General features: G+C 41.1%; 1 protein-coding gene across 3 annotated transcripts in view; it reads right to left on the bottom strand.

Moving 5' to 3' along the window:
* DOCK5 (dedicator of cytokinesis 5) overlaps positions 1–25,684 on the bottom strand; it is a 211,725-nt gene that overhangs the window by 124,456 nt on the left and 61,585 nt on the right. For all 3 annotated transcript variants that reach the window (XM_041766771.1, XM_041766772.1, XM_041766773.1), the window contains exons 3-5: positions 7,221–7,261; positions 2,355–2,410; positions 594–690 (exon numbers count right to left, since the gene is read on the bottom strand). In XM_041766771.1, coding sequence (XP_041622705.1) covers positions 594–690; positions 2,355–2,410; positions 7,221–7,261 — 194 coding nt within the window. The remainder of the gene's footprint in view (positions 1–593; positions 691–2,354; positions 2,411–7,220; positions 7,262–25,684) is intronic.

Here is a 25,684-nt window from a genome sequence, read left to right as displayed (position 1 = left end):
GGAGCACTCCTGACCTCTTGCAAGAGAACAGCCCCCAGTGTTTTCAGTCAGATGATATTAAAGGCCAGATCTACCTTATCTTAACTGCCAGCCTACACACAACTTGTGATGATGGTTCATCATGGAGAGAATGTGCTGGTTTCTGTGAAATTTCCCACTGATTTGGGGTGTCTTATAGCATTCTGAGGTCAAACCATTGTTGCAAGAAATAGTCACCTTGAGTTGGCCTTGGAAAGAAAGACTCTTTAGGCGGTGGCTCATTAAAGCCACTCAGGTTGCAGTCTGTAAGGACACTGACCAAAGTGGGAGTCCTCATGCGGCTAGCCAATGAAACACTGTCAAGTTCCTATCCACCAGAATACACGTCAAGACTAGGAGCTAGTCCCATCATTTCTTCCACCATCCCTAGGTCACCAATGCCCCTAACTCCAGGACAGTGAGAATGTGCTGGTTATCAGCCACTGTACAGTCCAGCTAACACACACCCTATTCCACACACAGAGCCCAAACATTGCTGACACCTTGCAGCAGGACAGACAGGCCAGGAGCCCAGAAATAAGATTACCAGCTTCAAGACCCAGGGGAAAGCTCACCACATAGAGTTTGCGCCAGATGACGGCCCATTCTCGCAGTGTTGACGTGAGCTCCTGCACCAGTGGAAGCTCACCAGGAATCACAGTCTCATTTTGCCTAAGGAGAACAACCAGACAGATCTCATGTTACTCCCGGTGGATCATCCCTGCTTTGCTTGACAGGGGTCATATTCTCTATGGCTCAAAGATAGGTGTCAGGCTGGTCTGGCTGGAAATAAAACACACCCCTTGTGGGGAAATTTGTTGAGCAGACTCTATTATACCTAAGCACCTGAGAAAAGAAGGGACTTAGCAATACAGCTCTCAAAATGAATGGTTCCTGCAATGGAACAGGCCTTGGCCCAGCCTGGACCACACCATGTTGCGTCTCTACTGGAGACTGACTCTACTGAGCTGGGCTGGCTTCAGTGACTCCTAGGGATGGAAGCCAAAATCCAGTATTTTAGCTGGTCCTGCCAAGCAGCCATTTCATTAGGGAGGGTGAGTGGAGAAGTGTGCATGGCACGAGGGTCGTGGGGCTGGTGATCTCACAAGGACCTTTGAGAAGGAGAGTTAAGAGCAAGTAAACAAATAGGAAACAGAGGTAGGATTGCCAGACTTAACTAAGACTACATGATGCCCAGTTAAGTTTGCATTTCAGATAGAATAAAATAATTTTTTAGTGTAAACATGATGCATTAAATACCTAGGACATATTTACTGTAAACAATTACTTGTTGTTATCTGAATTTCGAACTTAACTGAGCACCCTGTATTTTTATCTGACAACCCTCATTAGTGGGAATATGCTTTCCTACATGCCCTTCCACCAGCATGGCGGCAGCTCATGACAACAGAGGCTGCTCAGAAATGGTCCACAGGAAAGAAGATTCTCTAGGAGGGGGGGACACCTGGTTATCTTGGTTCTGCTACTGAAGGGCTGTGTGAATTTGGGCCTGTCTTTATGTCTTGTCTATAAAGTGTGGGTGCAGAACTTAAAACTGGAGAATGTTCTTTGCTGCTTTGAGTCTGTGTGACTCTGATCCTTCCACTCTTTATCAGCCCTGGGATTCCAGTCCTGCTCCGGGCTCTCCTTCCCTCCTTAATTCTCCTGCCCTTGGGCTCACCAACCCAGCAGCCTCTTTCTCTCACCTCAGGCTGTGTCTTACTCCTCCTCAGCCACCACAGAGGCAGTACTTTCCAGGACAAATGGTAAGGTGGATGAGAAATTAGAATATCCAAAACTTACTGGATTTTATCTGCAGAGCATCTTCACACACAGTATTTCCCCTAATTTCACATGGAGCTCACAACTGATGCAGGGCTCGATTTACTTCCTCCAATTTGTATTGGCAAAGTCCAAGGTGCAGTAAGACTAACTGCCTGGTCTAAGCTCCAGAGCTGATCACTGCAAGATACAGCTTGCTCATCTCTACCCCAAGGTGGCCAAATTGGGGGTTCTCAGAGATCTTACAGCAAAAGAATGCCAGACATGCATGTGTGCACACATGTGCAGGCACATACTCAGTGAACAGATAGTGCAAAAGGAAGGCAAAGGCCCTCCATTCATTCATTGTCTGTCTATATTATTCTGGTGAAGGATGCCAGAGAGGAGCAATTATAAACGAAGGAATCATATCAGGAAAAAATTTTTATTCACTTCTCTCTCTTGTGAGAGGTGCAACTGACAGAGATAAGAGAAATAAAGCCCCTGAGAGACTCTTCAATGATCATATGATGCCTTCACCGGTTTTTAGGAGTCTTCCTGGGACTGGAACTTACCCTCGGTCTTCCACGGTTGCCTCCTTCAAATGGATATACGTTTCAGGGAAAATACCCTACAAGAGAAGAACATCGGTTATATGGCCATACAAATCTCGGGGTAAAGAGCACAAATGGCATCAAGAATGAATGAAGAGGAGACAGGGTACCAGGATAGTTGCTAGACTGTGCAGTCAGGCTCGCAGGACCTATCACCCTAACTGAGCCTAAATGAAAGTATGGCTGGAAAGACAGAAATTAAGATCGGGATTCCCAACGCATGGGAGAAACACTCTGTAAGCGGGCAGGCAAATGTGTCTGCGTCAGCTCAGAGCTGCAATAATGATAAGGAGTTCCACAGCGAGCTCCTAAAACCCTCCAGATCCTACATGCCATGAACTGTTGCCCTGAAAGGGTTTCACATAATTAGTGACATGAAGGACTATGTACTTAGTGGCCCATAAAATGACAGTGATTTTCTGAAACAGTCCCTTCTCAGCACTTTCACTTAAGCCAAATGCACCCCCAATTAATTAGTACTAGTTATCTGGTTATTTTTAGCATTTCCCAGTCTCAAATTGCTCTCCATTCTACAGTCTTAAGAGGTGAGTCTGTATCACTGGTGTGACACTGCCCATGGGAGAATAAACACCCAAGGAGGGCCTAAGAGAGGGACTGGAAACCAGTCGGTAGAAACTGAAGAAGTGAAGATCAGATGGAACCAACAGAAAGCAAGTCATGGATCTGAGTTTTCCAAAATGCCAACGGCTTCTGTTGTTCAACTGCGCAATACACTCATCAATAAATAGAGAAACTGCCATCTGGAAAAGGCATTGCTGTTTTTGGGAACTTAGCCTGCTAGGCCAGTAGAGGTAGAAGTGCCTCACCCTGTACCTGTGAAAGTTAGTGCGACCCTGTGGACACCCTGTGTTGGGGGGGGAGGGTGGGCACAGACATGGGAGAAGAATATCTTCCTACCTGGGGGACATGGTCAAAGATGGGTGTGTGTACCCAGTGATCCTTAATCCATTCAAAGGCAGAAAACTAGTTAATTTCTACTGGGGTCAGTCTTGTGTTTGGTTGTGTGTGCTATACTTATCTAATACTCTCCTTTCTCCATTTTAGCCCTTTGCCAATACAACAGGAAACTAAGAAAATCTGAGCTTGAGCTGCTCCCAGCTTTGGTGATGACAGGGTAGATCCTGCCACTGCTTGAGTCAAAAGCAAAATGACCATCCTTTCCTGCCAGGCAGGAAGAACAAACAAACAAAAAAAGTATATTACCTTCCCCTCCTCACTCTGAGAAAGGGGTATGCATGGGGGTATATAAGAAAGTACTATGCTAATCTGTTATTGATAAGACCCAAAACACACACAAAGGTAAGCTGACACTGACTTCCTTCATTACAGGGGCAGGATTCAAAGTGATTTTGGAAAACTGATCAAACAGTTAAAGATTCAATGTACATGGAATTCCTTTGGGACCTAATTTCTGATATTCTGAAGCTCCAGATCTGTCCTTAGTGTATCTAAGGAAATTGGGTGAACTTTTTTCTTCTGTCCTTTTTTTTTAAGATTTTATTTATTTATTCATGAAAGACACAGAGAGAGAGAGAGAAAGAGAGAGAGAGAGAGAGAGAGAGAGAGAGAGAGAGAGAGAGGCAGCAACACAGGCAGAGGGAGAAGCAGACTCCATGCAGGGAGCCTGATGTGGGACTCGATCCCCGGGACCTCCAGGATTACGCCCTGGGCTGAAAGCAGGCGCTAAACCTCTGAGCCACCCAGGGATTCCCTCTTCTATCTTTTAAGCTGAGGTAAATGTCTTGTTGACTGCCATCCTGGTAGAGAACCAGATTCGACGATGAACTACTTAAAGCAGTAGTTATAAGGAACCACATTTGGAGGTTAAAATAAGGTAACACTGCTTATCCCAGGGAATATCCTTGAAGATTTTTCTCATCAAGAAGGTAAAGGGCCGATTAAAATTTTTGTGCATTCATAATCTGATGACTGGTCTTCTACTAATAATTGGGAGAAATCCAAGATAGAAGCATCTGAAATATAAACATCTTAGGTTGTTACATCTAAGCAGATTACATTATACTGAACATATAGACATGATGACTTTCATTTTAAGAGAATATTTATTTTGTTGCATTACTGCTCTGTTATTTGTAGGCACCATTCTCCCATGACAGCACATGTCCACTTATATCCATTTAATTGCTCTGGTAAATCTGAGCCTTGTAGAATTTTTCCAATGCCATTTGACACACAGAAAGGCAGGATAAACCTGGGTGATATATTACTAATTTATAGCCTATCTCAATTTTGATTTTCCTTTCTCAATGCAATCTACTCACTTGAGAAAAAAAAAATAAACCAATGATTTTCTAGATATTGCCCTTATCCACAATTTCACAATCCTGCCAGGATCAATAATCAGTTTCTGCAAAGCTCCTGGCATCTTCAATTCCTAAAACCACTAGCTCATTTTATCACCACTCTAAATGGCTTTGTCTGCTGATAAATGACACCAAAAATTTCCATTAAAAGAATAGGCCTTTCAAATAGCTCCTCCCCCAAAGACCAGCAGACACAAGAAAACAGCATTAAGAGAGCATTTCAAATAGGCTGGATCTCTTAATGAAAGGGTGTCAAAAGCTGAACATAATTCATGATGATTGAATTTGAATTCCCTTGATTTTTCTGGGAGCTCTTCACCAGGAAGATATTGCAACTTAAAAATCAACAAGTAAATGCACCGTCCTTGTTTGTACAATCATTTCATTGAATTACAAAGTCGAATTATCAAGAACTAAAAGAAGCTCCTCCTGAAACAATTCTTCTTAAGGGTGAGATTTAAAGTTTAAATAAGGGTTTTAAGAAGATAAAAACAAAAAAATTAAAAACATACCCAGAACATGTCATTTACACCCTAGCAGAGCACTCTATTTCCTTTTCAAAGTCAACAACAAGGGCACAAGGTGGATAGATATTGATCTGTTAGGGTATCACAGGACACCTTAGAAACTGAGGTATTCTATGTGCAAAAAGGATCCTTACATACTATAAGCCCTCTGAAAGGGAAAAGTGTGGTCTGGGACCTTGTTTCAACATGATTCACAATCGCCAGTAAAAATCAAGAATTGTGTTTGTTCTTTTAGTTCATGTGATCTTATCTGAGAATGGGTTTTTGTTCATTTTGTTAAGGTCTTTTTTTTTTTTTTTTTTGAAGATGGGGAAGTATTCTTGCTCTTTAATAAATTCAGAACTTCAAAATGGTTAACTCCAATCATGCTTTGAAATAACTATCATTCCTATAATTATCAGTCAAAGAAACACGGATTGGGCTAAATCCAAACCAAGAAGTAGGAGTATCTCTAAACTACAGACAAGGATCCTGAAAGAAAGAAAGGCTTTAGTTTTCTTTACACTCTCATTCATGACAAAATGTCCCTGTCCTGGGTCCCTACTTAAGGCCTGGAGAAATTAAAGTCAGCAAGAGATTAAATGAAAATAGTTAAGTTGAAAACGAAAACATGTGGCCCAGGAATCTAACTGTGGGCAGAAAAATTCAGCATTAGAATTTGGGGAGGGATAAAAGGACAGATTGTGAGAGTTGACACATTATAAGCAAACACTCCTCTATTTTGGAAGATTATTAAATCGTCAACATTAACAAAATTGTGTCTGTGTATATATGTGTAAATGTACAAACAGTGAGTGTGACATCAGAGCCAAATATATGGAAAGCCTGATCCAAACAGTGCTGGTTCCTAATGACTACAATCTTGTAAAACGGTGTTTCTCTAGGCCTTGAGCTCTTCTGAAGTTGTGTGCTCAGATTACTTATATCTCATTCCACATGTGAAAAATAACAACTGTGGTTATTTTTTTTTCACATGCTTCCTGATAAATTCTAAAATGTTTCTTGGACCTCTCTCCTAATTAGCTTTTTTGCATGTGAACTAACTGTGAAATACTATGGTCCTATCAATGTTGCTCTTTCAAAACAAAGTGCTGACATGCATTGCTGCCCCAGAGTGCAGTGTCAAAGAAAAAGCACTGACCTGACCTAAAATTAACCAAGGGGGGTATTAACGTTACTAATAGATTTTCTTTAGCTTGATGATGAGTAGTTTTGGCACTGGGTATAGGAACCTGCTAGGGTCAGTATTTTTCAAAGTCTCTGACCATGATGAGATACATTTTCATGGCAACCAAATACTTAACTATACTTAAAATACAATTTAAAATACATTTAAAAAATATGTACCTCACACAAAAGTTTCATAAAACAGTAGTTTTCATGGCATTCCATTTTCTTTTCTACTTTTTAGAGTTTTGGGTTTTGGACAATGTTGGTTAATAATACACTATGTTGATCTCATGATGTATTATTTGGAGTCATGAAGTTCACAGTTTCAAAACTACTACTCTGGCTTATCCATTTTTTAATAAAGGGTAGAGTCAAGTACAAATGGGAGATGCTTTAGTTCTGGGTTATTAGCACTGTAGCTCATGGACAAAGAAGCAGCATGGGAACCCCCTGAAGGAGACAGCCAACCTAATAATGTCATTGTATCACCACCCTGCTTAGCTTGAGGGACAGAGAGCAAGAAGCCTACAAGGGCCCTAGCTAGTGTGTGAATTCACCTCTGGCCTTTATCCTTAAGTTGCCTGGTGGGAAATGCAATCAATGGGATTTGTTCTATTTTACTTAAACACTGAAGTCAGAGAATTTGTTTTCAGATCTAAAGAATAAGCCATCACAGAAAACACAAACTAGAGCTAGAGGCAGCGATGAGCAGAAAATGGGATTAGGTAACATAATCCAAAAGTGGCAGACAGATCCAAATTTAAAAATTAAATGTTAAACCATACCTTTTTAGATTTGTTCTGGAGGGTATATCCTCTGTACCAACCTGTTGGGGAATAAGAAAACATAATCTTTTATGTTATCTGATATATTTATATTAATAAAAATATTAGCAATATACATCCTCAAATTCTATTGGAATACTGGGATGTAATCCAAGAGGCAACTACTTAGAATGTGTACATTTTGGTTTATTACATCAAAATCTAAATCTATTTTAGAGCTTTATTCTATTTACAGATAAAGGATTTAAAATTCACATAGAAACATGCCTCATCTCTGCTCCTTTGGAGAAAGGAAGAATAACAACAACAAAAACAAGACAGAAGACTGCTCAACTTCTTAAATTTAAAAAAAAAAAAAAACTTCTTAAATTTTTGCTATTTTATTTATTTATGATAGTCACAGAGAGAGAGAGAGAGAGGCAGAGACACAGGCAGAGGGAGAAGCAGGCTCCATGCACCGGGAGCCCGATGTGGGATTCGATCCCAGGTCTCCAGGATCGTGCCCTGGGCCAAAGGCAGGCGCCAAACCGCTGCGCCACCCAGGGATCCCTGCTCAACTTCTTAATACCTAACACCTTACAGTCATTCAGTAAGCATTTTTGCGTGAATGAAGGTCTTTCAACCATGTATATACACTCTACAAGTCACCCTATACTATTAAAATACTTTAAAATAATTTACGTAGTCTCTCTCTTATCTCAATTCTCAGGTGAAGAACCACTGTTCTGGAACAGTCTTAAACTGAAATGGCAAATCTTACATATATAAATATTTGCACCTAAAAAAGTTGAAACAAACAAACAATAAAAGACCGTTTTAAACAATTCTTGGCAATGCTATTCATACCCCAATAATAAAAAAAAAAAATTGCTGGCCTGATGAGGCTTTAAATAAAGCCTTTAACTTCTTTATAAAAATTTCAATAAATACACATACTCCTATGGATGCTTTTCTACCCTCTATCTGGTAAAGAGAGTTAACAACTTATCCATAAACAGATAACTTATATTAAATATATACTGAATACCTACTAGAAGTAACTGACTACAATGATTTTCCTCATTCCCCATGTCCATCAGGCATCAAGTTGGTCATGTTGCTTAAACAAACCTGGTTGTGGGTGGTACATATGTTGTAAAGCAGCCACATACACAGAGTAAGTAGATGCAAACTGTTAATAAAACTTTAGGCATCTGCCAATAGGGTTCTAGAACTGTCTTGTAAGTTGTTCTACACGAAATCATCCAGAAAAAAAGACACACAATATATTCTGGATATATTCTATATTACCCAAAAAGGTTGAATTTACCTTAAGCATAAATTTAATAATATTTTATAAAGTTTTATACTGTCAGTATTCAAAATTTAAAGAGTTTTGCTATTTTTTTTACAGGAAAGAATTAGGGTACTATTCTGTGAAATCATTATAGGTTTATATCAAAGCCCACAGTTGAGAAAAAGATACATGAACAGGAAACACTGCTCCCAATTTTGGATGCCAAAGTGTACAAGAGAGCCAAGTATAAGAAGAAAACCAAGCTAAACATCACTGGTAGGTTCTGCTGCCTCAGGAAGGTGCCTTTGCTTGAATGAATAGCTTTTGGCTCAACCTGGGGCGGGGGAAGGGCATGAAAGCTGAGAAACAATGATCTCTTCCAAGCAGTTTTCATCTCCCTGTGTCCTACAAAACCAAGATGTAACAGTTTGGACTTTGCTCCACTGTCAGAGAGGAATTTCTCTGTACTTCTGTAAACAGTATTTTTGGGCAGCCATTCATCACAGAATTATGCTTTTGAAACCTGTCATTTTTGAGAAATTTTTTTTCTTTTTTACCTCCTAAGTCTTCTCTAGGATTGTGGTTTGAGTATAACCCCTGTCTAAAGGCACAAAATTACCACACTGAATTTGTAGAATGTTCATTTTGCTTGGCATTAGGTAGTAGCAGAATAGTGTCTATCTCTGGAGCTTTAATCATACACTGTCAGGAACCCATAAATTCAATTGCTAATAACTGCAAGGGATACAAGCAAGAAGGTGGTTTTCCAACTGATCCTCATATTTAAAACAGGATAATTATAGTTAAATATGTATGCTTCTAAGGCTTCCAAATGCATCACGATGCAAAGAGACAGTGAAGGTTCTATCAAACAAGCATAATCAATAAGTAGTATGAAGTGGTGGGAATCTTGGATGCTTTTGAAAATTAGTAGATTCTTAAAATGAAGAGAATGGTAGGGGATGGTGAACTCAGAGGGCCAGTCTTACCTAGATTTAGGTGAAATGTCAGTCTCAAAGAGTGAGTTTGCAAGCCGATAGATATCTAGAACAGATTGGTGGTCGCCAGAGATAAGAGTGTGCAGATGAGGGCGACATGGGTGAAGGGAATGAAAAGGTACAAACTTCAAGTTATAAAATAATGAAGTCTCAGGGATATAATCTACAGCATGGCAACCATAGTCAATAATTCTGTGTTGCATATTTAAAAGTTGATAAGACAATAAGTCTTATTATTACAATATATAGATATAAATGTTATCAATATAAAATATTAATATATTACAAGGAAAAATAATTTTGTAACCATGCATGCTAATATATGTTAACTAGGCTTATTATGATGAACATTTTGCAATAAACATAAATATGGAATCACTGGGGCGTCTGGGTGGCTCAGTCAGTTAAGTGGCTACTTTCTGCTCAGGTCATGATCTCAGGGTACTGGGATCAAGTCCCCCATTGGGATTCCTGCTCAGTGGGGAATCTGCTTCTCCCTCTCCCTCTGCTCCCCCTGCCCATGCATTCTTTCTCTTTCTCACTCCCAATGAAATAAAATCTTTTTCTAAAACAAAAACAAAAACAAAAAGCAAATATTGAATTATTATGTTGTACACCTGAAACTAATAAAATGTTGTACTTCAATCATACCTAAAGAAAACAGAAGGGTAGAGGAGTGGAAAGAGTTTATAGCAACCATGGTGAACATCAAAAGTGATTCTAAGCTAAGGGTGGCTCTTCCATTTGGGAAACCAGCCATTTCTGTTTCCCTGGGACTGGACCAATTCAGAATAAAAATCTCTCCCGTCTGAAATGAAAATATCTGAGAGTTCCTAATTCCATTGCCACAGCTGCTTCCTTTATCTGGTTTCTTAGATCATCTCCATCAGTTAAGATTCTGGCATCTGCTCCATGTCATTTCACCTGCCAGATTATCTCTTGCTAAGGCACCCTTTCTGGCTCCTATACAACAGGGCCCTTTACTTGGTTTTTCTCCCTGCTACATGGAATCACTCAATAAATATTTATTAAACACTAGTCTGATCACCATGGTGTAGGAGAGAGCAAAGGTTATCATGAAGACTACTCTCATACAAAATATAACAATACAGAAATAAGGGGATTTCAGATAATGGCAGTACTAAGTAAGAAGCGTTTGGCAGAAAATGACCAGTAACATGGGACATTATTTTAGATCAGGTAATCAAGGAAAGGCCACTCCTAGGATCTGAATGGAACCAGTCATTAAAGGAGAAAAGGCAATAAGATGGTGGTCTGAGGGAGGCATAATTCTCAACCCTGGCTGCTCATTAGATTTACCAGGGAACTTTTAAAAATACTGATGCCTGAGCCACATCTCAAATATTCCAATTTAATTGGACTCAGGTGGGACCCAAGCTTAGTGCTTCTGAAAAGATCCCATGGTGATATTGATATGCAGCCAGGATTGATTACTGGAGATATTACATGCCATGGAGGAACTTTGTTTGTATTCTAAGCACAATGGGAAGCCATTGGAATTCTGAATGACATCATGCCTCATGCTTTTAAAAGATCAGAAGATCAGGCTGGCTGCTATGTAAGAATGGATTGGGACAGGGAGGGGGGGCACCTGGGTGGCTCAGTGGTTTAGCATCTGCCTTAGGCTCAGGGCGTGATCGCAGGGTCCTGGGATTGATTCACACATCAGACTCCCCATGGGGAGCCTGCTTCCCCCTCTGCCTATATCTCTGTTCTCTCTGTGTTCCTCTCATGAATAAATAAATAAAATCTTTAGGAAAAAAAATAATGGATTGCAGGAGATGAGACATAGCAGAAAGAGGAACAGTGGGAAGAAGACTAGGAGGTAAAGCAAAAATGGGGAGAGATGAAAAGATGCTGGACACATTTTGCATCAATAAGAGTCGCTCATGAGTTAGCTGGGAATAGGCAAATATTCAAGGGCACTCAGATCTTGGGTTTAATTAAGCAAATGAGTGGCCAGAATTAATTCTTTGGGATAGAAAGACTGAACAAAGGAAAGCACTGGGGCACAGGAGACAGAATCAAGAGGTATATCTTGGCCCTTCTGCTTCCCTTCTTGAACAACTGAGCCCTGAGGCATTAGGTGGGACTGGGCAATTTAGGCATTTGCAAGGAGAGGACATCCACACAGCAGGCCAGATTGGCATGACATGTCAGAGCCAGGCAGAACAAGGTGGGCATGCATGGGGTAAGGGGTCTGCAGGAAGAGGGTGAAGAGAAGGGCATCCACACCCATGAACTGGGCATGAGGAACGGCAGACTGACATGAGCTATGAGAGAGAGAACTGACTGAGGAGGACATCCATGTAGAAGCTGTGGTATGAAGGCAGAGATTGGTTGAGGAACTGATGAATTAAGGAAATGTATTAATGCTGGAAGCCATGTTTCTGACTGTCACAAAAGGGAGTTACAAGAAAGGGAAAAAACTAGAATTCTAGAACTCTTTCTTATATGCTAGACTGGACTTCAAGGGACCCATGTGTACACATGACTCCTAAAATAGGCCAACAGGTCAAAATTAACGGATGTGTTCATCTGTATTTATACATGCATGCACATTATTCCTGGCTTTGCTGATGCCTACTGGTTCTTATTTTCTTGACCCTGAGAGAGATGATGGAGAACTCAGAAAAGCAGCTCTGTAACTGGCCTGGAGAGCAACCAGTCCAAGACAAAGCAGGAAGGCAGAGGACTCCATGAAGAACAAATCCAAGAAAATAACTGTAACTGTGAAATTATCTCATTTGTCTGAACATATGAGAAGGAGGTAAACACTTCTGTCAGAAAGTCTGGATACAAAAAAGAAGTAGGTCCACAGAGAACCAAGAAAAGAAGAATTAACACCTCTAGAAAAACATTATTCAAGATAGGAAACAGAATTAAGGTACATTCCACAGCATCTCCTGCTTATACTACATAGACTCAGTAATCTAAATAACTTTAAAAAAATTATGATGTATCTCTACTGGGAGGTCTCTATTAGACACAGACAGGTATATGTGTGGGTGGTGGGAACTAAACAAGAGCTAAATCCTTTTCTTCCATAAATGAAAATGGAAATATCAAGTAATAGAAGCATGATTCTTTCAAATTGAAAAAGCATATAACAAAAAAAGGGCTGAAAGAGTTGAAAGTGGAATCAGAAACCCAAGAGAGGTGGGAAGAGACTGCTGTTTATCATGATAAACTTGATAGAAATGAGTTGACCTTTAAAATGACATGCATCTATGACAATGATGAATTTGAAAACTATGAAAAAAATTACAGCTAATGAGTCCTGGTAAACCAGGACTAGGAAAGGCAAAATTATACAGAAAGAAAACATATCAAGGCTCAGGGTGGCGTGAGGTTGATAGAGAACATGGAAGAATTTTCAGGGGGCTGATAGAATTTTTCCCTATCTTGTGGTGGCATTTCATGATTCCGTGCATTTGTCAAACCTGTACACTACTACATAGGGAGAATTCAACTCAATGTAAACAATATATATATATTTAAATGAGATACTACTCTACTCCCATTCTGCCTTATGGGGACATGGCTAAAGTTGGGATGCCTGGGTGGCTCAGTGGTTTAGTGTTTGCCTTTGGCTCAGGGCATGATCCCGGGGTCCTGGGATCGAGTCCCACATCGGGCTGCATGGAGCCTGCTTCTCCCTCTGCCTATGTCTCTGCCTCTCTCTCTCTGCATCTGTCATGAATGAATGAATGAATAAATAAATAAATAATAAAAATCTTAACAAAAACAAAACAAATGGCTAAAGTTAAAAAGATGTACTCTACCGAGAGTTGTTACAGATATGGGCAATTAGAATTGTCTAACATCGTCTGTAGCTTCACATAAGATTAAACATACGTGCACTATATGTTAACTAACAAAATTTAAATTATAAACCAAACCAAAACAAAAACTACCAAAAAAAACCCCACATACACATAACCTATGAATTAGCAATATCCCCACTTCTAGGTATGCACCCAAGATAAGTAAAAACTTACATCCATAAAAGTGCTTTACAAGAATGTGTATTGAACCTTTATTATTAAGAGCCAAAAACTGGAACCCATCAAAATGTCCATCTGGGCAGCCTGGATGGCTCAGCAGTTTAGCGCCACCTTCAACCCAGGGTCTGATCCTGGAGTCCCGGGATTGAGTCCCACGTTGAGCTCCCTGCATGGAGCCTGCTTCTCCCTCTGCCTGTGTCTCTGCCTCTCTGTCTCTCTCTGTGTCTCTCATGAATAAATAAATAAAATCTTTTTAAAAAACTCAAAATGTCCATCAATAGGAGTATGGACAAACTGTGGTATAATCACATAATAGGGTATTACTCAGTGATGAAAAGGAAGGAACTACTGTCATAAGCAACATTATTGATGAACCTAAAAAACATTACATGGAATGAAAGAACCCAAACAGACATGCATAATTCCATTTATATAAAGTTGAAGAGCAAGAAACCAAATGCATGGTGACCTCCCCTGGAGCAGTGGCTGCTTTTTGGAGTGGGAATCTGGGGTGTAGAATAATGCAATGGGGAGCTTTTTGGGGCAAGGGAAATGTTCTGTATCTTGACTGGAGTATTAGGTACATGGGGTGTACTTATCTGTCAAAATTCATTTAACTGAACACTGAAGATGAGTGTATTTTACTGTACATAAATTTTACTGCAATTTTTAAAAGCCATACAAAACTTTACACTATCATTTTTTTAAAAAAGGTTTTATTTATTCATGAGAGACAGAGAGACACAGGCAAAGGGAGAAGCAGGCTCCATGCAGGGATCCTGACATGGGACTCGATCCTGGGTCTCCAGAATCAGGCCCTGGGTTGAAGGTGGCGCTAAACCACTGAGCCACCTGGACTGCCCAACTTTACACTATCAAGTGAGCATTACCAAGTAAGCACTTCAAGGTGATACAGAATTCCATGATAGTGACATTGCTCAAAAACTACTCAGTATTTCTGTCTGAGAGTGCCTCTGAAACTGGCGTGAGCCATGTGTGAAAAATTGCAGGACATTTATCCATCATTTTCACTTTTTATTGTGCTTCCTTAAGACATTATCCATCTTCACTCCTTACTTTATGCTCCCAGGCTAATCTGAACAAATTTTATTATTTTCAAAAGTTCAATCACAGAGAGATTTACTCATTCAATAGAGAGAAGCCAAGAGAGCAAGACACAGGATGTCTCCATCCTTCCAAGTCTTGCTTTATAATGGGGAAGAAAAAAACAGGTACATAAGCACCTAGCAAATAAACAAAGTGGAGAGTAATGAGGGAGAGAGATGAGTCGGGGTGGGGAGACTTCAGAAAGTGTGGTTAGGCTCTTGAAGGAGCTACGGAGCCAAGGACTTATATCACTAATGTGGTCATTCATTTATTATACATAAAAACACTCACTGAACAACAGCGGGCCAGACATCGCCTTCAATGAGGAAGGAAATAGATCCATAAACAAATAATTGAATCCAAAGGACTTCTAATGGGAAGACTCAAAGACACTGGCACACAAAGGAAGAATTATGAATGTGCTAAAGACTCCAAAGGCAATTACTGAGGGGGACTCAAGACTGTCTGAACCATGATAGCATTGTTTAGATGTAGAACTCAAGGAGAGTTCTGTAAAATCTCTCATTTTGCAGTCCCACAATAAATTCAGCTCACCACCCAGAACAATAAACAATTTTTGTGTTGTAAAATTTACAGAAAATTTACTACTTTAACCATTGTTACATGGTCATTTTGGTGGCATTAAAGTCATTCACAGTATTGTGATACAGTTGACCTCCCAGGAATGAAAGGCAAGAAACAGGGAACCACTGTTTACATACCTCCCCACATAGGGGAAGGGAAGGGATGGAGAGGATCTACAGAGGAAGAGCAGGTGCCAGATCCTGTTGTTTTTCCTTTCAGTGTAACTGGTCTGGTAGTTAATTAGGCCAAGGTCAGAGGTCCAATCCCCCTGTGGGCCAGGTAAACCTGTTTGGTTCCTCTGGCTGGTTTCTGTGGCCAAAGCCTGCCCTCCCATCCCCAAGCGAATGTCCCCCAAAGAGATGGCTGACGTCCCTCCAGGAAAGCTGTTGAGCAGGATCAGCTGGGTGCACACTCCTCAGAGGACAGACAGAAACAGCTCAGCTGTTGGATCCTTGTTTTCCAACTGTGGGATGTTTACTTACCAAATGCACTGGGCAGCTCACTGGTGTTTTGCTTTGTTTAGTTTAATTTAAATTCAATTAATTAACATAAAGTGCATTATTGGTTTCAGAGGTAGAGTTCAGTGATTCATCACTTTTTTTTTTTGATTCATTAGTCTTATATAACAACCAGTGCTCATTACATCACATGCCCTCAATGCTCATCACCCAGTTACCCCATCCCCTCACTCCCTCCCCTCCCCAGCAACCTTGTTTATTTCCTAGAATTTTTTTTTAAGATTTTCTTTATTCATAAGAGACACAGAGAGAGGCAGAGACATAGGCAGAGGGAGAAGCAGACTCCCTATAGGGTGTTTGATGCGGGACTCGATCCCAGAACCCCGGATCATGACCTGAGCCACCCAGGTACTCCGAATTAAGAGTCTCTTATGGTTTGTCTCCCTCTCTGATTTCATCTTGTTTTATTTCTCCCTCCCTTCCCTTATGCACCTCTATTTTGTTTCTTAAGTTACACATATAAGTAAAATCATGTAATTGTCTTTCTCTGATTTATTTATTTAGCTTAGCATTATACCCTCTAGTTCCAACCATGTCATTTCAAATGGCAAGATTTTATTTTTCTGATGGCTGAGTATTATTCCATTGTGTATATATACCACATCTTCTTTATCTATTCACCTGTCAGTAGATAGCTGAGCTCTTTCCATAGTTTGACTACTATAGACGTTGCTGCTATAAACACTGGGGTATAGGTGTCCCTTTAGATCACTACATTTGTACCTTGGGGGTAAATACCCAGTAGTGCAATTGTTGGGTCATAAGGTAGCTTTATTTTTAACTTTTTGAGGAACCTCCCTACCTTTTTCCAGAGTGGCTGCACCAGCTTACATTCCTACCAGAGTCACTGGTGCTTTTGAAAATAAGAGGCAGAAAGGATAAGGATGCAAAGACAGTAAAAGATGATTCTATTATTTTCTACCTTTTTGGGAAACAAATCCATTTTCCCAGTTAAACATTTTAGCTCAGTTTTGTGCCGTTACGGCACGTAGATAGATGTTACAGGTATGAGCTCCAAAGGAACTCAGATTTCCCTGAAATCTAACACCCTTACTTAAAAAAAGAGGAAACACAGGCAAGGAATTTGAAAGGTGGTGCCAAGTCCCCAAGTGGCTTACTATCTAAGCTGGGAACGCAAACACAGGGCTCCACTGCCTGGCTCATCACTATTTGCCTTCCACCACCTGCCTCCATGGCCATGCAGTGAATGGGATACTTGCTCAAGGCTATTGCCTCTCATGGGAAGGAAGTTTGCCCATAGAATCCAACCAATATAAAATACCCATGCATGCAAGCATGCCAAGTAAGTGAAAAAGAAAAAGATGCAGTTTCCATCTTTTATTTCTTCAGTGAACAGGAAAGAGGCCTGTCTTTGCGGTGCCTGGAATATAGCAGACAAGCCACAAACTTTAAATAACTTCATCAGTGAGAAAGAGGAGGAGGTCCTGTGAGCTGGTGGTAATGGACAGAACAGATCATGCAAGGACTGTACAATAAAATCTGCACCTCCAAGATACGATCTGACAGCAAGGTCCCAGAGACCCTTCTCTCCCCCTGGGGTCCCACACCCAGTGGGCAAAAGCTGGGAGGGGCCCAAGCACTGGCCTGGAGGCTGGAATGTCCAGAGAGGTGGCACTGCTCCTTATGAAGAGGATTCCTCTGAAATGAACAGGCTGGTTCTTTGCTCACCCGCTCTGTGGGACTCCATTTCTCCAACTGCTCAAGTAATTAAGGCTTTCGTGTCTTCAATTTCCTTCCACAAAAACATTCTACATTTTTCCCCATCTTGTTACCACCTAACTCCATAGCTAAAAGTGCTAAAGTTTCTCCTGGTTGCCTACAAGAGATGGTAATGTCAGAGACTTCTCCTTTCCACCAGCAAACACCTCCTGAGACAGGCGGCAGGACCGGGTCCAGGGTGGGGGTGGGGGCAGTGCAGTCACAGTTGGCAGAATGGAGAGATGACATATCCAAATGTCCACTGCGAAAGGAGGAAATGTCTCTTGGCTTCAGACACCCGGAAGCTCAGTGACAAGGGAGAAATAAAATTTCCTCTAGTCTAATCAACATCATCACTCTGATTTGCCAAGTGCCGTTCTATTTGCTGGATGCAGCTTTTTCCTTCTTCTTCTTCCTTTTTTTTTTTTAAAAAAAAAAATTAATCCTGCCAGCAGTTAGTCCTCTTGCTCATGGTTCTAATTGCCCTCCTCTGGGATGCATTTCTCTGGCTTATTCAACTAGCTCAAGAAAGCTGAAATGACAGGATACAATATATAGTTTCGCTGCAGTGCACCATTAGACTGGTTTTAACATCAACACCAATTTGCAAGATGGACAAGAGAGGGATGCAGGTTTGCAAGTTGAGGAATCAATCAAGCAAGATACACTTAAGGGGGTACGTTTTTATAAAGACCTATGGTAGGCTCTGAGGAGCCTCCAGAAGTTTGAGAGTATAAACCCAACCCCTGATCTCAAACAATTTCTAATCTAATGGCTGAATGGGACAGAGATGCAGGTGAGAGAAGACAACTTGCACAGCTAGTTAACTGGGGATTTCTGGAAGTGCAGGCTGCTGGTGACCATCTAAGCCTCCTGAGGAGGACATCACAGTAAAAGGCACATGTACAGGTGGTCTTACTTTCTGAAGGGGAACTGGAGGCCCCAGTAAGACAGGAAACATCCTGGGCCACAGCGCTGGAAACATGTGTGCCCTAGTTCAGAGCATGAGCTGGGTGAAATGAGCAGTGCACTGCATGGGACACTGTGCCATCCCGAGGCTCCTTTAGTCTGGGTCACTGAGGAACCTGCTTCAAGTTGAAAGAGCAAAGCTCTTTACCGACTTTAAAAGTGAACCATTGGGCTCCACTCTGAGAACCCAGACAGAGGCAAGGAGATGTGGTCAGGGCTGTGACAACATCACTGTGGCAGAAACGGAGGTGGAGCCCCATAGTGGTGACGGCAGTAAGAGTCCAGGTATCAAAAGATGAGCAGTAAGGGCACAAATGTGAACCGAATGGGACCTTTGGGGACTGTGAAAGAGTCAAAGTCCACTGGGTCCAATTCGGATGCCTTCTTTATTTGCTAACCCAAGCAGGAGGGCACAATCAGGAACACCAGTTATATGCTCAGTGCCACAAACATACAGGGACGGAGACTTTCCCCCTCTCTGACCTACCTGCCACATCTAAGAGGGTTGGACACACTGTTGTAACAGTGGCTCAGCCCCTCAGTAATTTTGATCTGGAGTGCGTGGGCTAGGGGAAGAGCACCCACATCTCTGGGTGGGGGAGATGACTGTGCGATGCTCCCCTGGAACAGATATGCCTACCTGTTCAGAGAAAACTGGCTCTTGAAAGCAGGTGGAAGAGAAAGGTGGTGGTGGGGGGTATGCAGATGAGGCAGGTAGGCACTAGGGATGCTGGGGGCCCAAGTGCACAGTGGGCTTGGAGAGCAGTGAGAAGTCCACTTGGCCACAGTGGCAAGCAAGTGTGGGAGAGCCGTGGGGGGAAGGAAGTTCAGAAAGAACTCACTCCAATACTGGCACATTTGGGGTGATGGTTGGTGAACTTGTCTGACAGCGACTTAAAAAGCAAAAGAACCTCACCTGCTTTGAAAAACTATAGGTTAGGTCCGAAATAGAAGTGTCATTTCCTCTAAGGCCTCATAATGTGCAAAGAACACTCTACTTGGATTCCAGAGGGCCATGGTGAGAATCACAGCTCTACCATTTAATAGCGTGTGCCGTTTCAAGTTTCTTAACCTATTTTCACATTTACTAAACGAGCATCAGTAACTCTGGTCTCTCATGACTGTAAGAGCTACGATTCAGCACATGAAAGCCCTTAGCTCAATGCCTGGCACACAGAGCAGAGTAAAATGCCAGACAAATTTGGAACCAAGGGTACCAGTGACATAATCCAGGGACTAACTCCCACTTCTAGGGCCATCGTCTGGTTCCTGCACTAATGATAGTAGAATAAAAGTTCTCTTATCTTTGTTTTCTGAGGAATGTTGTCTGTGCTCCCTGGAAGAAGGAGGAGCACCTCTCTAAATTATTCTCTAGTTACTGACAACAAACAAAGCTGAAGCATATGTAAGGCAGCTGGGATACCAGGCTAGGGGGAAGTGTTACTCCAGGAACTGTAGTGCCTGATAAGACATACTTTTATTTTTTAAGAGAAGAAGAAAAACCATAGAAAAGATGACTTCAAAGGAAAGGTAACAAGACAACAATAGAAGAAACAGCTCAGGTGACAGAAAAACCATATGACGATGGCTAGGATAATTGAGACAATAATGCTAAGTTACTCAGGGCCTGAGCAGATACTGAATGCAGCCAAATAGGAACTCTAAAGTTACCAAAATAGTGTCTTCCAAGGCCTGGTTTGACATTCAGGGGGCAATGAATATGACAGGAAGAATCATCAAAACACCCGCCCTCTTCCATTCCATCAATTCCAACTACAGTAAAAGACTCTCCAATCTTCATCGGTGAGCACTAAACAAGTATTCCAGGATAGGAATTCAATGTTGATCGCTCTGGACATTTAGAAGATGGACTGAAGTTCTTGGTACAGTCATTGAAAATCTTATATTGCTGTTGTCAAAATTAAGTGCACACATATTTAATATCGCTCTGATGACACATGCTGGGGACCCACACACAGAACTTAAGGGTGAGACTAACCATCTAACAAGCATCCTTCCTATCTTGCCCTGGTCACAGCTCCATGCAGCGTGGTTATACATGGAGCCGAAGCCAAGAAAAGAACTACAGTTCTCATGTGCTTCTTAGACTGACTGGTGGCATTTAGGTTTCTCAGGCAGCATGTCTTCTACAATGCTTTATATTGAATGACTTGCTGCCACAGGTTGAATACAATGGGACACTCCAGTACAGAGTGAGTACTTATGATGCCCAAGTCCCCTTATATGCTTTTTGAGATCATAAATTGCTCTCATATTACTAGAAGCAAAAAAGAAGGATACATGAATCTTCTCTTTCCAGATATGAGCAAGAGGAGAAATATCCTATTCTTTGCCCTCAATCTTAAACTTCTCTCTAGGGCTCTCCCCTGACACGAATCCTTCACCGAGTCTACCTAGCCCCACAACAGTCTGATGTGCCCTGTTTCCCAATGGGGAGAAGATACCTAAGGCATTTTCGATAAAAGTTATACACCAAATAATGTGAATGGCCCAGCATTTAGAGATGTGGAGGGAGCCATGAGTGGTTATGTGTACACGCGGGATAGAAGGAGCCTAACCACTACTTTGCCACCTTCTTGACACCTTGATCCCACCGAGATCCCTAGGAGACCAAAATTTATGGGACATCGAAAGTTCCCAAGAACATTCCTCCAGAGCATCCCCCAAAATGTCTTTGCTTTCAGGCTGAGCTTGCCTCCTCAGGTGCATGGGCAGCTGTTGAAATGGGCCAACTCCAAGCGCCAGTTCGTGATAAAGTAACTAAATAAAAGCACTACTCAGAAAAATGTTCTGACCCCAATCCTAGAAGATCCCATGTAAGCCTAATGGACAAATCACAGAAATTTTAAGGATGGCATTTTAGAAGCACACAAATGTATTCTCAAAAGGAAGAATAAGAAAAGCCATTCTCCTTTTGGTAAGATTAAATCTGGGATGAGACTTCTCACCGGCTCTACTTTTTAATTAGTTTTTCTGTAAACATACTCCTGCTGCCACTCATCTTTTGAAAAACACATCTCGGGAACATATGTCCCCAGTAGTAGTAGCTGACAAGCAGTTCTTAAGGCAAAGGTCAAACAGATGTGGGAAATGACCGGCACACTCAACAAAATGCCACATGGCCTCATTTGCTTTCCAGGCTGGTGCCAAAATGTTCACACACAGTCCGTATCATAAAATCCAAGCTGTTGGGCTCACTACCATTGATGTTTGTGAAAGGCAGTTGTTTTTTTAATAACTAGGACATGGTGAGACTATGGATTCTGAATTATACTAAACTTTTCAATGATCTTGATGGGTGGGGTAACAAAAGTAAATGAAAGTTACAAACACATCAAAATGCCTTATTTCAGCTTACACTCAGTAAAACTTTATACATGCTATTAAGAACTGATTTTTAAAAATTAATTCTCATTTTCTTTGCTTCTCACTCACCTATTACCATGGGGTATGGCTGACCGAAAAGAGAAGGAAAAGAAAAAAGGTATGATAAAGGAATGTCAAGGCTACCCAGCTTGGTAACTGTTGTACAGAGCAGTAGAATATGACTGTCCATCCTCTTGATTCAGATGTTCTGAAAAAGAGTTCAGTAAGACCTCACTTTGTCAGACAGTCCAAGGCAGGTCCAATTAGCATATCTCAGAAAGATGATTCAGTCTCTGCTGGAAACAAGTTCAAGAGCACTCTCTCCTTTTTTAGGCTTCTGTTACAAAGTTTTGTCAACCACGGAGTCAAAATTCAGTGCCATGTAACTCTACATATCTGACATAATGCTGCCTTCTATACTTGCTCACAGAAAAGCCTACTTTGTAAAGATAAGATTCAAGATATGTACAGCTCAAGTCATAACCCATATTACTTTTTTATTATAAGGGGATGGGTTTCTAGATTATAGTGCATTTTAAAACTGGCCTAATTCTATCTAGAAGAAATAACATGGGTATATTAGGGACCTCCTATATACACACAAATGCTTCTTTCTATTTCAACTTTTCAAGATCGTCTGTTTCCTCTGGTTCCAATGCAATCATTTGTGCTATCCTTTGGGTCCTCACATATTATAGTAAAACTGTACAAAGCTTTATGCTGTGCCTGCTTCTGTAGAGTTTGGAACGCCTTTGAGACATTATCTCATTTTGTTAAGGCCAATTGTGTTATGCTTACCCCCAGAAATCACTGCTAACACCAGCGACCCTCTCTCTTGAGCTTGTGAGTGGTTTATGGAGCTGAAAACGAGTTAACCAATGGATATGAATCAAACACAGGAAACCAGTACCCATGGGTGGAACAACAGACCCTGGGCATTAAATCACTTATGAGTAAAATCCAGTTAATCACAGGAGAGGAGAGCTTAATGGTAACAAGAATGCTGCAACCTTGTTTTTTCAAAGCACCTTCATTTAATCACTTTCAATTCAAAAACTGGCCCAATTTTAGAGGCAAATGACCATGTCACAAAAAGAGTTTAAGTGTCCTACCCAGGATGGTCTCTATCTAGATAGAGACAAAAATCATCTGATCTAAAGTAGTCTTTCTGCCTCATCTCTCCTCTCCCTGTCCATCACTCATGTCTTCTTCTGGTCCTGGTATATAACACCAGACTTTTTTCCTCATAGCACTTCTGAGTATCTGAATTGTTTTGTTTACTGACTTTGTTCACTTGTTTTTGTTATCCCTCAAATGAAAACCCTATGAGAACAGGAATTTTACTGTTTTGTCTCTCAAGTGACCTCACTGCCTAGAACATCTCTTGTACTCAATAAATATAGCTGGCACATAATAAGAGCATAATACTTGCTCAGTCAGTGTTTTTGAATAAATGACCACATCTGGAATCTCCAGGTAGCAGTGATTTTTTTTAGCCATGCCCATGGACCTGGGGTGGAAAAGAACAACTCTAGATGGGGAACAGCTGCCTCACTACCAAATCCCTTGCCTGGTTAAAGAAGCAAACATATAGCAATGACAACAGGGCAGGGTAGTGCCAAAGGTGAAGAAAGGCAAGGGCACCTGCTTCAGCCCTTGAGGATTTTTATTCCCTGAAAAAGTCTCTGAAGGAAAATTCTTAGGGGCCTATGAAAGATGACGAGTATATAGCTTCTCAATCAATTCTACTTTCCTACCCCTATTTTGGGTAACAAATGAAGTTCAACGGCAAAGTGACAGAAAGAAATGAGTGATAAGTGATAGTAGCTCACTCATTTGGGCTAGTTTGGAGGCAAAACTCAAGTAATCTGGCAGTTCCCCAAAAGGTTAAACATAAAAGCTATTATATGACCCAGCAATTCCAGTCTGAGGAACATACCAATGAGAAAAGAAAACATATGTCCACACAGAAACTTGTACATAGATGTTTATAGTAGCATAATTCAGAAGAGGTTAAAAGCATAAACAACCCAACTGTCCATCAACTAATGAATGGATAAATAAAATGTGATATATGCATACAATAAATTTTACTCAGCCATGAAAAGATAGGAAATACTGATACATGCTGTAATGACGATGAACCTTGAAAACATCACTTTAAGTAGAAGAAGCTAATCACAAAGGACTACATATTATATGATCCCATTTACATAAAATGTCTAGACTAGGCAAATCTATAGAGACAGAAATTAGGTTGGTGGTTGCTCAGGGCTGGGGGATAATGACCACCAAATGGGCACAAGGCTTCCTTCTAGGATAATGAAAATGTTCTGAAAGTAGGTAGTGGTGATGATTGCCCAACTCGGTGAATGGTGCACTTTGTAAATAACCACTGAATTGTATAGTTTAAATGGGCAAATTGCATGGTATTTGAAATAGATCTCAATGAAGCTGTTATTAAAGACGAAAGCAAAAAACTCATGCAATAACCAAATCCTTCTGCAGTCTGCAAAGGGTGCGGAAATGTTGGAGCCTCCTGTGTTTCTCTCATGGAAGGAAAAGAACAGCTCTGCCTATAATATCTGGGGTTTTGTGGAGGTGACCCCTATACCCCACTTCCTCCTCCCATTAGCTTGCCCTGCTCCAATGGGCTTGGTCTCATATTTTATCTCCACTCATTTAACAGACTTCTGCAGAACACCTACTATATGCCAGGTGCTGTGCTAGACACTGGCCCTGAAATGTAAGAGGAGCAGGCTTTACCTTCAAGGAGCTACCACTTTCATAATTATTCATCTGACCACAGAGCAGGAAACAGCAAAAGGAAGAGTCCTAAGTGGTATTCTGTAGTGGGTTGTGGGCAGAAAAGAATTTTCCGTATCTGGGCTCCAGAAAGGTAGACTCATGTCCACACCGGAAAAAGCGCACACTGGTCTGGTATGTGAATATATCTCAAAGGCGGGGTGGGGCGGAGTGTGCAGTGGGGAGCCCTGGGAGCTAAATCCAACAGGAAGCTGGAAGTCACAAAACCCCTAAGGCCATGAAATAGTACCAGCATTAGCCTTAAATTCCATCTGGCAGTACTTTGGATGTTTCCTTTTTTTTTTTTTTTTTTTTTAAAGGAAAAGGAGATGAGGGAGGAGTGAGAGAACTCAAATTATTACTCAGGATTTCCACTGTGTTTAATGTTTGCAAATTACTCTTGCCCTCACTTAGTCCTGAACTGCCTGAAATAATAAAGGAATTTGAGAACCCAGCCAAGAACTCAAAGTACTTAGGAGATATAAGAACGTATCACTGCATCTGGCAAAGCAGGCATTATTTAAAAAAATTAATCTCATAAAATAAGCACTATATAAAAACTTAATCCAATATAATAATCTCTGTAAAGCTGACAGGCCACTTGGTGGTGGTAAATGAACTCTGTAAATTCATGTTCTAAGTTGGCCTATTCATAACTTGACACATGTCAGTTTTGCCAGGCATTGACGTCCTTTTTTGACATGAAAGAGTCCTATGGCACAGCATGTATTTTATGGTAGCAATTAACAAAAAACACCAGCTTCTTGCTGTCAGGACTAGAGCATCAGGATCATCATATTCAAGATGCAGGATTGATAAAGTGGCAGGTTTTTGAGTGACTGTCTATCAGCTGGGCCAGCACCAGCAAGCAGAGCACTGCAGGAGCTGCAAAATGCTAGGAGCACTGTGGCTTGTCCTGGACTCAAGCTCCAGAGGGTACTTCAAATGGATGTTTTTGTGCGCCTGTGATTACATTTATATTTAACAAAGCTTGGTGACCACCTCAGCTTGCTACCTTTAGGAATGCTCATTGGTTAACTGGGAGACTACTCAGTAAAGCACAGAAAGTATG

The sequence above is a fragment of the Vulpes lagopus genome, chromosome 8 (genome assembly GCF_018345385.1).
Source record: "Vulpes lagopus strain Blue_001 chromosome 8, ASM1834538v1, whole genome shotgun sequence".
Classification (NCBI taxonomy): domain Eukaryota; kingdom Metazoa; phylum Chordata; class Mammalia; order Carnivora; family Canidae; genus Vulpes; species Vulpes lagopus.
Note: the sequence above shows the minus strand (reverse complement) of the source record. Positions and strands in the feature narration are given on the sequence as shown.